The sequence below is a fragment of the Macrobrachium rosenbergii genome, chromosome 4, assembly GCF_040412425.1.
Source record: "Macrobrachium rosenbergii isolate ZJJX-2024 chromosome 4, ASM4041242v1, whole genome shotgun sequence".
Taxonomy (NCBI): domain Eukaryota; kingdom Metazoa; phylum Arthropoda; class Malacostraca; order Decapoda; family Palaemonidae; genus Macrobrachium; species Macrobrachium rosenbergii.
The window spans coordinates 65,080,527-65,095,814 of record NC_089744.1 but is presented as its reverse complement, the minus strand read 5'-3'; the positions used below and the strand labels follow the sequence as shown (position 1 = coordinate 65,095,814).

Here is a 15,288-nt window from a genome sequence, read left to right as displayed (position 1 = left end):
TTCCCATTCATGGGAAATGCTTCATTCAGCTAATGTCTCTTTCTTTGTTAAGGACGAAGTTTTTGCTGTAGTTGATTTAGTCTGTGGAAAAGTTTCCTGCACGGTCACAATCCTCTGCTTCAAAAATACTGCCTGCTATCTCTTTGCCTTACATTACTACCTGTTGCTGCTTCAGTAACATCTACTGCGTGCCTGCCATTTCTACTTTCTGTGCGTGACTACTCCAGTGTATGTGACAGTTTCTGCCTCTGCTGCTCCTCCTGTACACACATTTACCTTCATGTATATGTATGGTTCTGAGCAATGATTGGCCCTGTGTACTTGCTGTTCCAGTTTACTTAGATGCCCTGTATACTCAGATGCCTCTGTGTAATCACTTTCAGTGTACCACTCTGCTCTCAGCGCATTGGTATTGTACTCTCCCACTTCAGGGTCCATCACTCGTTTAGTGTCATTTCCTTGGGTGCAAGCACTTTAACTTCTACAAGAGGATTACTGACAAAAGTTCTAAGAATTCAAACGATAATATAAAAGCCTTCAGAAACAAGTCTCAACTTCAATCACTGGCTCAACATAGCACTCACCACGAGAGAACTTGCCTTCCATCTCAATATTCTTGAAAGTCTACTACTTCATACTCGATCACAGGTCCTCGTTTGAAAAAATTCCACTACCCAGCAGCCTGGCTTTGCTTTTCCTGTGATGATTCCTTTGCCTAGGAGTATCTTGAAGCTCCCAGATTAAACACAGCCTTTCCATTAGAACTGGACTTGGAGTGATATCAAGTCCCAAAGTGCAGTGTTAACATGAACTTAAATCAATTTTTGGATGATGCTATTACCTGAACTACAGTATCGCAATTGGTTTCCTATTTGACTATGTAAGACAATGGTATCTTTAATATGAGCAAATAATTGTTTTCTATTAATATGAGCAAATAATTGTTTTCTATTTTATAGATAAAATTCACTGCATAATGCCCCAGAGTTATTCTTTACCCTCCAACTGGGCACAAACATCTTTCAGGAGTAAAGCTGTATAAAGTTAGGAACAGATGAAGTGAGAAAATGTTAACCTTGTAAATGGGGTTCCCTTTTAACATGTAGTAAATGTAACTTTCCTCATTTAATAATTATCAATTCACCTTAACTGATGAGCAAAACAAGATTTGTAATAATAAAATTTCATACATAGCCAATACATTACAGTACCTCAGACTTGTTTCTCTTATGTGCCACAAGTATGGTGAAGTCATGGTAGGAGGAAGGAAGATTACTTGCACATTCCTGTCTGTGGTTTTCATGGAATGGGGATGGCAGGGAGCGCTGTCACTAAGAAACATCTCTTCAAGGTATTTCTTCCTCTCAGGAATTAAACATTTCTTAAACCACTCCTAAAACAACTGGCCATCACCCAAGCTGCCTTACTGTATGGTCAAAGGGCTGTTATGCAATTCCTTTTATTCTTAAGGGTCTGCGAAGTGTTTATAGCCTACATGAAGTCTGCTTGATAATGTGAAAATACAGTACCATAGTGAGGCAATCTTTCCAAGCCTTGTATCTCAAAGCCTCTTCAATGAGCCACTCAAAGTCATTTGAGGACAATGACATTTCTTCCACAGCAACTGACATTGATTCTCTTGTAATTTTTAAGCACTTGGGGATACAGCTCCTAAGAGCCAGTAGTCTTAAAGGACTGTTCATCAAAAACAGTTCTTTAATCAAAAAAGTTCTTTATAATCGTCTTTCAAGAGACCATTTTTACCATTGTGGATGGTCATTCATATGGGATATTATTCGCCCAGCAGCAGTCCCTCAAGCTGTTATGAAACCCACGATCTTGTGAGTAAACCATTTTAAACTTTTCTCCTTTTTTCAGTTATTTTACAGGTTTTTTTATTTTTCAGTATCTGATGATAGTATTTTTACCAAACTAAGCACGGAGGGTGACAATGGGATCTCTGTTTAATTTAATCTTACCTAGTTTTTGCACTTTGCCACTACATTAGTTATCACTAGCCTTTTTATATATATATATATATAATATATATATATATATATATAATTATATATATATACTTTAAAGTATATATCAATGTGGTGAAAAATATTCAAGCAACAGGCCAGTGAAGGGGTTAAGAGACCATTTTACCACTGTGGGATCAGTGCTTATAGTCCCTAAAAGGTTAATTTAATCTTACCTAGTTTTTTTTGCCACTACATTAGTTATCAAGCCTGAACTTAGATTTAAAATTGACTGATACTTTAAAGGATTTCTTGGGCTGTGAAGAACTTTTTCTCTTACCAGTTTACTATTTGGTAGTAATTTTCACACAAACACCAAGACCTTAATAAGTTAAGGACAGTACATGCAAAGTAATATTACCCAGAAAAATGGAAAAGAATGGTACAATGCTCTCTCTTCATTTATGCTGATTTTGTTCATCACCAGGTAGGTGGCACATTAAATTTTCTAATTTGTGGGAATTTTCCTAGGAATTCTTTTCTAGAATATTTTCAAATTTGTATAAAAGAATTCTACACGTTTAAGACCAACTATAATGATGTCCTAAGTCGTTTATGTCTGACATGAAATCTTTCAGGACCAGGTTTTCTCTTATTCAAAATCCATTAATAAATACCAAACTTGAATTTAGGTATTGAATTTGCAAAAAAAAAAATAGCAAGTGAATATTTGGATTTGCAAAAAAAGAAAAATACCAGCACTTGCACGGTGCTTACAAAGAATATTACATTACTTCACTCTCAATACTTTCTAACACTTAGCTTAAACATTATGTGAAATACAGTGATTTCCACTATGGACTCAAGGGAGTTAAGATTGTACAGGAAAAAAAATACTTATAAACTTGATAACACAATGATTTCCTCAACATAACAATAAATTTAATGATAAATGATGCTTCAGACTGTGTATGTACTGTATTTAATAGGGATTAAATATGATACATTTAGATCAGTCTCATAAATGTGAGGGTGTACTGGATGCATGACTGCACACTTTAATCTTGTACATAGCACAATGTGGATCCTCTCATCTCCCGTACTCACAATGGCAATTAGCTTCACTTCCAGCTTGTCTTACTGAAGCATTGATTAGCCAAAAAAATTTGTTAGACTCTGCCAGGCTAGTGCATGTACAGTATATTGAAGTTTCTTGCCATAGTATCTTACTAAATCTTACTTAATCTCTTAAGGGATCTTACTGCAAGTTTCTACTGTGCTTTTCAACTCACATGGAGGATGACTTCTAAAAAGTTGGTGGCGGAAATCAGGTAAAAAGGCATCAATACGGTCCCAAGTGATAGTCCATAAACGTGTGAATCCATCTGCAGTGTGGAAGACCTGGGTAGTTTCCATCACCAACAACATGTTTTTCAAGATCTCCGGAATAGCATCACTCTGTAAACCATAAGACAAATAAGTCTGAGAACACTGAGATACAAAGAAACTATATGACATAGATGATGATATCTGTAATAGATGGTGATTGATGATATCTGGAATTAATATATGACATAGATGAAGATATCTGTAATAGATGGTGATTGGTGATATCTTGAATTAATATATGACATAGATGAAGATATCTGTAATAGATGGTGATTGGTGATATCTGGAATTAATCCAAGTTAAAAATAACAGACTTCTAATCATAAAAACAAAAAAGGCTGAGTACTGGTATTGTAGTTTGTCTTGATGTATATTAATATTGTTTTTGAAAAATTAAAAAATCCAAATGAAATTTTTTAATGAAAATTTTTAGACAATGCTATGATTTACAATAAACCCATTTTGTGCACATGGATTATACCAAACACTTTATTCCTCTTGAAATAAAGAAAAAATGGCTGTTAGCGCTGGGTACGTGCAAGGACCCCTACGCCCCAGGCAGTAATTAACCAGTATTTATGCAATCTGATCCATGAACTACAATAAGCAGACTGAGATCCAAGCAAGAACTAACACTAAATGATTTTGCATGAAAATTATTTTTTAAATTAAATTTGTTTCTCGACAAACTCTGTAAGGGCGTCAAATCGCGCCTCTCTTTCCTTGTGTTTCTCCCTTTCAGATGTACATTAATCACGTCATGTATTTTACCTGTCTTTATTTCAGATTCTTTGTGCACCTCATCTTATGTATCATTGTACAGCCTTTCTGCCGATATGTATATCTCTACCTTGTGTATGTCATGTAACAAATGTTGTACGTATTTTTATGCTTGCTAAAAAACACAAATCCTGTATGGATGCCGCAAGGTGTCTCGGGTCGCCCGCTACCTTTCCATCCGCTTTTTGTCTTATAAACACCTTTCGAGAATAATAAAGAATCTGTCTTTCACCACTGACTTTTCTTGAAGCCTCACACTGGTGACCCTATGTCAGGGACAGGTAGCACGGTTTTGGCCCAGCCATTAACGGACTAACTACGGCGTAAAGTTTAGGCCTCTGATAGCACCTTGCCCGACGGAAACCGTGCCATTAACAGACTAAATACGGTGTACCCAAAAGGGCACGTTTCAGCACTTCATTCGACCTCTCGAACAAATCAGCACCATTAGCGGACTCAATATGGCACATTTTCCCACATTTTGGTGCGTGAGCAGTCAAGATGTCAGAGGCAGAACCTCAATGCGAACCCACGAGCATCGTCTGCACGCCGCTCTCACCAACAAAGCCAGACACAGTCAAACTTCCCCCATTCTCGCGCCAAAACACAGCATCGTGGTTCCGGCACGTAGACGCACATTTTCGCATGGAGTGCATCTCAGACGATGCTACAAAATCGGACATGGTCATGACGGCACTCCCAGAAGAAGTATTCAATAGAATCTCCCCCTGGCTAGATGCCAACTAGACAAAGTCTCATACACAGAATTAAAAAACAAACTGATGAATTCCTACTCCATGTCCATGTCCAAGAGCGCAGTGTGCATTCGACCTGTTATCCCAGCCCCTCAGAGATGTATCACCCAGGGAAGCCTGGGACCAGCTGCAGGGGTTGGTAACACTCCCAGGTCGTGACGAGAATGGGAGGAAGAGAATAACTGACCTGACAAAAGCTATCTTCCTTCCGCACCTCCTGCAGGAAGTTCAGTGGCAGATAAGGGATGCAAGAACCTGGACATGGATGCCTTAATCGACGACGCCCAGGAACTATACGAGGCCACCAAGGCTTCGACACATGCTGCCACCCTGGGAGCCTGCAACCTGTCAGAGGAAGACAGCGACGACGATGGAGACATCAACGCCGTGTATAAGAAGAGACCGCCATTCAGAGAGCACAGGACATGGCTAAACCCGGCGTGGTGTTTCTACCATAGGAAGTTTGGGACCAACGCCAGAACCTGCAGGCCTCCGTGTTCTTTCACAAAAAACCACAAAGGCGGCCACAAATAACAGCTGTGGCTGCGAAACCCAACTGCCCCCGCCCAGCAGGGTTTTTCATCACAGATGAGATCTCCAAACGCTGCCTGCTGGTTGATACGGGGGCAATGCAGTCGATTTTCCTGCCATCCAGGGAAGGTTTAGAAAAAATACCTGACTCACTACCCTCCCTCATAGCAGCAAACGGAACTCCCATCGGCACTTATGGCACAACGAGCCGGGCTATCTCAATCCTGGGGTGCAGATACCACTGGCCTTTCGTCGTAGCGGATGTTAAGTTCCCTTTGCTGGGCGCGATTTCCTAGGGCACCACGGACTCCTAGTCGACGTCGCCAGACAGCACCTCCTCGACACAGGGACGTGCCATTCCCATCAGCTCTCCACCGGACCCAGGATGCCTTCCATATGCTCCGCAACCCCCAACAGCTACATGTCCCTCCTACAGGAATTCCCGGATGTGTTCAAACCAGAACTGCACCAGTCACCTGGGGCTTCGGCAAAGCATGGCATCTTCCACCACATCACCACGACAGGCCCACCAACCCATGCCAAGCTCCGACATCTGTCCCTCCAGAAGTTACAAGACGCCAAACAGGCCTTCACAGAAATGGAACGCATGGGCATTTGTAAAAAGACATCAAGCCCGTGGGCGTCCCCTCTCCACATGGTAAAGAAATCCGATGGTTCATGGAGGGCCTGTGGGGACTATCGGTGCCTGAATTTGGTAACAACACCAGATCACTACCCCCTGCCTAACATGCAAGACCTGACAGGCGCCCTCCACGGAGCCAAAATTTTCTCCAAGATGGATCTATTGAAGTCGTTCTTCCAAGTCCCTGTGCATCCTGACAACGTCCCAAAGACCGCTATCATCACGCCCTTCGGAAGCTACACATTTTCCTATTCCACCTTTGGTCTCAGGAACGCAGGCACCACCTTCCAGCGCCTGATGGATACCATCTTGGGAGATCTTCCCTTCTGCATCTGCTACATTGACGACATCCTCATTTTTTCCAGGTACCCAGAGGAACACCTTCACCACGTCCGCACCATCGTGAAACGCCTGCAGGACAGCGGATTAGTTGTCAGGTTCGACAAATGCATCTTCGGGAAAGAAAAAGTAGACTTCCTGGGCCACAAGATTTCCCCAGCAGGAGTGCGCCCCCCCCGCCTCCAAATTAAAAGCTATAGAAAATTTCCTGGAACCCCAAACCATCAAGGCCCTTCAGGAGTTCCTTGGGATGATAAATTACTAACGGCGCTTCATCCCAGATGTCGCCCACATCGTGTACCCCGTGACGTCAATCCTGAAGGGGAAACCGAAAACACTAACGTGGGAAGCTCCGCAGCAGCAGGCATTCATCCAGACGAAAAGGGCCCTCTCCAGTACCACCACCTTAACTCACCACAACCCCACTGCTGCCCTCAGGTTGACAACGGACGCCAGCAACATCGCCTGTGGTGCAGTACTAGGGCAACTGGTGAACAGCATACCCCAGCCCTTGGCCTTCTTCGGCCGCAAGTTTTCGCCAGCCGAGACCTGCTACAGCGCCTTCGACAGAGAGCTGCTGGCTATCTATCAGGCCATGTGGCACTTCAAGTACCTGCTGGAGGGAACCGAATTCACAATCCTAACAGACCACAAACCCGTGGTGCAAGCATTTGCAAAACAGGGGGATGCCTGGTCTGCAAGACAACAGCGGCACCTAACCGCCACCTCCGAGTTCAGTTGCACCATCAACTACATCCCTGGCAAGAAAAACCCAGTGACGGATGCTCTGTCAAGAATAGAGATCAATTCCCATCACCTCGGCATCGACTACGAAGACCTCGTGAGGGAACACGCAGCGGATGCGGAGACGGCGGACTACAGGACAGCAGTGATGGCCCTCAAGTGGGAAGACGTGCCCTTAGCAAACTCGGACACAACTCTTCTCTGCGAAACCAGCACAGGCCGCCCGCCCAAGCCCCCTGGTGCCCGCATCAAGGTGGAAACAAGTGTTCGACATCATCCACGGCCTCTCCCATCCATTGGGGCACACAACGGCACGCCTCATGACTGACAAGTTTGTCTGGCACAGCATCAACAAGGATGTCCGCCACTTGGCAAGGAGCTGCATCCCATGCCAGGCGAGCAAAACATCCTGGCACAATGAATCTGGGATCGGCGACTTTCCTCAGCCTTGTCGGCGGTTCAGCCACACCCACATCGACGTCGTCGGGCCCCTTCCGCAGTCAGGGGGAGCCAGATACCTCCTGACAGTCATAGACTGCTCCACCCGCTGGCCCGAAGCAACCGCCATGGATGGGGCATCAGCGACATCATGTGCAGAGGCTCTCCTCTCCAGTTGGGTAAGCAGCTTCGGAGTGCCAGACAGCATCACTACGGACAGGGGACCTGCCTTCCTGTCAGAGCTTTGGGTCTCCTTGACACGCCTGATGGGTACAACTCTACACAGCACAACGGCATACAACCCTGCAGCGTACGGCATGGTCGAGAGGGCGCACTGCTCTCTTAAAGCAGCTGTCATGGCACGCTGCACCGACGAGAAGTGGAAGGAACAGCTGCCCTGGGTCCTGCTGGGTCTCCGAACCGCACCAAGAGCAAATGGCGACGCTTCCCCGGCTGAGAAAGTCTGCGGGGAAACACTGGCCGTACCTGAAGAGTTCTTCCCGCCATCAGCTGACGGCGCCGACACCCCGCCTCCCGAGGTTGAGGGAACTCACACAAAGGTTCACGCCCTGCCACAGGACCTTCACCGACAGACCGTCACCTACAGCCCACCCGCCTTACATTCCTGCGCCTATGTCTTCGTCAGGGTGGACGCTCGCCGCCCACCCTTAACCAGGCCCTACAGGGGGCCCCACCGAGTCATCAGGCGGCCAGCAAAGCATTCCTCCTCGACATCCACTGGAGGGAGGACTGGATCACCGTTGACACACTGAAACCCGCATTCCAGTTAGACAGCGAAGTTTGCGTAGAAGTAGGCAGGCACCCCAGAGTTCCCCAGCAATACCTGCCTGAAGGCGCACCCTCTTCCCCACCAAAGCGGGGCCTGGGATGGCCCAGAAAATGCATCCAGCTGTCCCCAGGTGTCAGCTCCACCCCACGCCCATAGTTCTCCAGAAGCAGGAGCCAGCTCTGGATGCCTCAGTACCTCCATGATTAAGGTGCTTCATCCAATAATTGCTCCTCTAATTAATTGTCTTGGGGGGGGGGGGGGAAGTATTTGTAAGGGCATCAAATCGCGCCTCTCTTTCCTTGTGTTTCTCCCTTTCAGATGTACATTAATCACGTCATGTATTTTACTTGTCTTTATTTCAGATTCTTTGTGTACCTCATCTTATGCATCATTGTACGGCCTTTCTGCCGATATGTATATCTACCTTTTATATGTCATGTAACAAATGTTGTACATATTTTTATGCTTGCTAAAAAACACAGATCCTGTATGGATGCCGCAGGGGGTCTCGGGTCGCCTGCTACCTTTCCGTCCAATTTTTGTCTTATAAACACCTGTCGAGAATAATAAAGAATCAGTCTTTCACCTCTGACTTTTCTTGAACCTCACAATCCCATCATACAGGTATTTCCCCAGTTACGATGGGGGTTACGTTACAAAAACCCCCATTGTTTCTTGGAAAAAACATAACTTGAAATTAGCCTAGCCCACACTAGGGTATACAGTACAATCTGCAGTAAACCCCGTATTCGCGGGGGATGCGTAACCCCCCGCGTATAGCTAAAATCTGCAAATACTTAAAACTCCTCTAAACACACACAGAACTGCCTATTTTGATAGTTTAAACGCCAAAAAAACCCTCTAGAAATGCTTATACCTGAGTATTTTAATAGTTTAATCACAAAAAGTGCATTTAGTCATGAAAATTATATGAAAATACAGTACTTAGTGGATATTTCTCATTAAAAAATACCGCGAATGGGCGAATTTTCCGCAAATAATGGGTATATATGTTCCACAGAGAAATCTGCAAATAGTGAGACTGCGAATACAGGGGGTTTACTCTATACACATACGATAGCTTAGCCTACACTATACCCACAGCCTACCATGGTTTTGTGACCATTAATGTATTTTTATACAGCAACTTCCCTATCAGTTGGTTACCATATTGTATTACCATACACAAGATAAAAATGTGTAGGCTGTGTGCGAACTATACACCTAGGCTAGCCCAGGTGTTACACTCACAGTATCCATTTGCAAAATCAAATAGGCTGTTACATCTGTATTTAAGATAAAGGTATTGGTAATGAAACTTATTTTACTTACAGAATCCATTAATACTGTATTATTATACTCATATATTATCATCATAATACTGTATGTATAAAAAAACAATCGTCCTGCTTGTGGTGATAAAGTGATTCTCAGAATTGGCTGATTCAGCCTACTACTGAAAGAATTAGGAAAATAATTTTTTTAGTTGCTAAAAGAAACTAATGTATTAATGGAATTATTATTATTATTATTATTATTATTATTATTGAGCATATGTAAAATGGGTATACAAAGGTAAACTGATATACTTTATGTTAAAGTAAAATCAGTAAAATCCCTCACAATTACAAAAGAGATGGAGGAAAAGGGGTTAGTCTATTGTAATTTGGTCTCAAAAACAGGACTCGCAGGATACACAAGATACATGATAAAATAATTTTTTAAGGGTGAAAATTTGGGGATGATACGCAAGATCGCATGTTACACGAGTTATATATGGTAAGCAAAAAATTAGATTTATCCATAATTTAGTAAACCCCCTCAAGACTTCTGCTTTCTTTCCTGAATCACAGTTTGTGACCAATATCTTTATGAGGGCTGTTATTTTTCATTAGCATGCTAATTTCTTTAGTGAATTTCGGCAACAGAACCAAGTCATTTTATGAATTAAACCTTCCTCCTCCTTTAGGACTTGTATGAGTTTCCAAATATTTAAAATGAATTGCACCTGCAGAGCCATTTAAAGCAGTATGACATGCTTCTAAAACATTGCAGTATTTATTTTGGGGAAATCTTGACCCTCCATACAGTACCATGTCCTCTCACAATGCATATATAATTCAAAGCAAAATAAGTGATGAATTCCCTGGGTATTTCCTCATCATCAATCAAAGTTTCATATACATCTTCAAAGTCAGCAATGGAAAGAGGAGCTAAGAAGCATCTTACTTTCAGACAAAATTCAGAGTTAGTACATTATTTTTCCTTCGGTCCTAAATCACTAATTTTTCTAAACATTTGACTGACCAAGATGACACAGAAACCCTACAACTAATGAATTTGATAATGCGGAATTAAAGGCTTTATGAATTGAAACTTCAAAATCAACTATGACCTCACATGGGTCTATTAGTGGTTGTATAGATTTCTGATGCTTGAAAAATAATTGCAATCTCTCACTTGACCATGAACACACAACATATGAAACAACTGATATGGCACAATTTTAAAGGTCAATTGCACAACCAATGACAACATGATGCTAGATCATGAAAAGCACTGTTGACTCTCGGCACCTGAATCATGACTTGGATAATGTTCACCATTATTAAGCATAATATATTCAGCAAGCATTTCAAAACCATGTCTGGTATCCAGATTAACATGAAACCCAGAATTCTTTTGCTAGCCATTTGAATAGTCTCTGAAAATATAGGCATGTGCAGAAGTTTTGAGCTCAGTTAACTGTGAACACTAACTGCCACAGTACTATGCATGCTCAATGTCAAGCATTCCACTGCTTTCTTCACTTCAGCAACTGCTTCTCTAGCATTATATTAGAGTACAGTACTTCATCAGGATTAAAGTGATCAACAGACACATAAAAAATTTCTAGAGCAATGCTTTCTACACGGTATGAATCTGCCACGAACACGTTTTTTCACTTCACCAGTAGTCCTTTATCCAGCTTCATATTTTGATAATAGAATTTGTAGTTATTTTCATCATTTTGTTTTCAGGAGACACCAACAACTTTGCCATTTTTGTGTTCAATGTGTGGAGATATAAGCAACTACCCAGTATTAGTAATTGTGCTACCTCCATTTTAGAAGCTTGAGTTCCTTTAGAACCCATTTTCACAGTAATTTTTTTACTTTATCACTCATTTCTATAGATGAATGATTTTTTCACATATCTGGAAAAAAGAAGTTGACCCAAAAAATTGTTGGAAAACAAGACATAGAACAAAAAAATGCAAACCAGAATTCGAAACATCACTCCACATACCAAACACAAATTTACTGACATCCAGATTAAGTTTAAAAAGCAGAGAAGGCGAGAGGGTTCTGATCTCACTGACAAGCACAGTAACTTGTACTGCTCACATGCCCTTGAAATAAATTGTACGATTCAGAATGGAATAAAATTTCTGGTTCCTTGTCCTCTGATATGTCCCTTAAACAAGCATGCAAACCAAAGGAATTCCTAGACCATATGTATTTTTAGGCACATCCATACAAATACTAAATGTGGCCAAGTGTTGTATTATTTCACTAATAAGAAGAGCAACTGTGTTTTAGCTTTACATGGTCATTTACTCCAGCCACTGGGACTTATGTAATCTGGTTATCTTTGGTGGTTTTGTAACATGGATTCCCCAAGGCCCCAAAAGAATTTAACTTTCTGGCAGGAGAGTAGAACAAGTAAAAATAATATAAGAAAATTAATAATAAAAATAATAATTATTTATATGTGTAAAGATGATCCATTTTAACTGACATAAGTGTGAAAATATTTTACTGGCACTTCTGGAGAGACTTGAACATCTTGTTCTTATCCTGAAAATGGATCCTCCCAAAAATCAGGTGAAAAGAATGACCAAGTGTTGAGCTTTGACTGTGAGACTAGCTTGTCATTCAGCAAAAATATATCCTGGAAATATAAACATCAACTCAGAGTAGGAGCACGAGAGAGAGAGAAAAGAGAAAGGGCAGCCTTTACAACACTGGCTGCACTTCTATATGTCATCCAGCTCTTGCCATCTATACAATTATTCTATGTTCTGAAGACTATCATGTGGTCTTTCTCACTGAGTGGCTAATATCCTGATTACTAAATCAGCTCTGGATATTGGAGGAATTCAGGTTAATGCCTTTCTAGTCCTGGCTTTGATCTTCAGAGCAGTCCTTTTGACAGAGCAGCCCTGAGCTGTTGCAGATTATATGGCAACATGCCTCTTTCTTGATGTAGTGTCTGTTATTGAGCATTTACCTGTATAACTCTACTGTGCATAAGTGGTAACGGCGTAAGGAACTACAGCAGAAGGAGCAGCAATGGGAGGAGATTGGTCTCTAGATGCTGCTCTGATCATCAGAAATGGACCTGACCTTAAAGCTGGAGTGGCTCTATTACTAGAGCTGGTCTAGCTGCAGCCTTCATTTATAGAAATAGCTCTGGTAAGAATACTAGTTGGGTCTCTGGTCACAGTCTCAGTCCTAGAAATGGCTTTGATCTAGAAGGCTTGGGAGGCTTTGACGAAGAACACTGGAATGGTTCTCATCTCTGGTCTGGTCAAAACTTCTGCAATTGAAGCAGTTCTAATTGGGTAATCTGGAATGGCTCTGGTCCTGGAAGCTACTGCAGCTCTGGTTGTGGCTCCTATCACCAGTGCTCCCCTGGCCTCGTTGGGTTCTTGTCTTAGGTAGAACAATTATGTTGGATACCATAAACTCACAGAAATTCAATATACTACATTAGTTATCTAAATATACCCTATATGCATTATGCACATAGTTTGTAGCCTACACATACAGCAACTGCAATTAACCCTTAAACGCCGAGCCTCTATTTACAAAAACGTCTCCCGTATGCCGGCGGCGTTCGGGAGCTAGCGCCGAAGCGGAAAAAAAGTTTTTTTTTTTAAATCACAGCACGCTTAGTTTTTAAGATTAAGAGTTCATTTTTGGCTCCTTTTTTTCTCATTGCCTGAAGTTTAGTATGCAACCATCAGAAATGAAAAAAATATCATTATCATATATAAATATTGGAATATATGACAGCGAAAAAAAAAACATATATAATTGTATAAAAATCGCGCTGTAAGCAAAATGGTTAAAGCTAATGCGTTTACTTTTTTTAAGTTGTATTGTACACTAAATTGCAATGATTTTGGTATATAACAGATTGTAAAACAATTAAAGCAACACAGAGAAAATATTATCACAAAATGATGCATGAATTCGTAACACACGGACGTAAAAAAAAAGTTTTTTTCAAAAATTCACCATCAATCAAAATATTGTGCTAGAGACTTTCCAATTGTTTCAAAATGAAGGAAATTGATTGAATATTACTAGACTGTAAGTTTTTTAGCTTACAATTGCATTTTTTTTACCGATTTTTTTTTCTATTTATCGTTATTTATATGAAAATATTTCAAAAATGGTAAAAGCTAAAAGCATGATTTATTTTTTGTTGTATTCTACGTCCTGTTGCCTCACAAATACGCAAACACTCGCCAAAGTTCTGCAAAACACGGATGCGTCAAGATATCGCTCTCCGAATATGCGCCGCTGATGCTTCCTGGTGCGAGAAGGAAGAAATTCGGCGCATGCGGCGTCTGGGTGACGTTTATAAACAAAACAACAGCGTGATCCGTGAACTCCCAGCATCCTCAAGGCGGCGTGATTTAAAACCTTTCGCAAACTAGGCCTATAATTATTTTTCCGCGAATATTTAAAAAAACCATTTTTAGTCAACGTACCATACGTCCACTTGGCACCCAACAGACAATTTTAGTCAACGTATGGTACGTCCAGTAGGCGTTTAAGGGTTAATACAGAATTCACTTTATTGTACCACTCAATGCATTAATCTCGAAGTCTATAAATCCACTGAATCACATGAACAAGTTTAAGACAAAAACAAGCATTTTCTCAAAGTATATAAAAAATATTGTACATACAACATGTGTGCATGCTCTTGGGAGAGTTTGGATATTCTGGCTATGTAGACAATACCAGTACAGTACATAGTCTATCTCCAGTTCAAAATTGATGAATCCTCATTTACATGTGCAATGATCTGGTAAACTGGTAATTCTTTTATGAAAATCACTGCTTCATTACAAATGCCATTACTTTCAAATGAATATGACGTATCATTTGTATCAATCTACTACTAAAAATAGCAATGTAGATTTTATATTTCAAAGAAATTTATTAAAATGAAATATTATGGATAGCTCTTGAATCATGGCCAGGTTAGGGACCTTTTGATTTATAACATGACTAATGACTGATTGCCATGTTTCTGTTAAAATTTTTGTAAATCAAGGTACTGAAACATTCGATGAATATTATAACTGATTAAAATACTGTGCAATGTCCCTTACATGCCTAAGAAAAATTGCCGTCTTACCAAATGAATACAGTCTCTGAGGATGTTTTCTTTTATACAAAACTTTATATTTAAAAGTTAATGCAATTGGTGTTGAAATAAAGTACTATAACTTTAGTGAAGAAACTTCATACATGAATGTATTAGCAAAAAAGTACAATATTTATTGAATGGCATATGGTTTACCAGAAACACAGTATGCTAGCTCAATAACACCTACTCTAATGATCATTTCTCTCTCACTTCAGATGCAATCATTATCATGGCAAGAATGGACTGTACTGCGAGCAGAAACTCTTCATGAAGCAATGTGTTAGTAAAAATACACTATCTCTGGAAACTTGTGTATGACAGATTTCCCAAAACTTCCCATGGCCTAACATTCATACCAAATGATAATGTCTCTCCCTCTCTCTCTCTCTTTTGTCTGACAAAAAGTTACCTATTAACATTCAGAAGCAGAGTATTATCCAGTGAGAAAAATATATACAAATACTGCTGAACACTAATGCAAGA

The 15,288-nt window shown here is 40.9% G+C and overlaps 1 protein-coding gene across 6 annotated transcripts in view; it reads right to left on the bottom strand.

Moving 5' to 3' along the window:
* Positions 1–15,288, bottom strand: part of garz (Sec7 domain-containing protein garz) — a 78,303-nt gene that overhangs the window by 18,488 nt on the left and 44,527 nt on the right. For all 6 annotated transcript variants that reach the window (XM_067098726.1, XM_067098760.1, XM_067098741.1 and 3 more), the window contains exon 12: positions 3,257–3,422. In XM_067098726.1, the coding sequence (XP_066954827.1) occupies positions 3,257–3,422 (166 nt within the window). The remainder of the gene's footprint in view (positions 1–3,256; positions 3,423–15,288) is intronic.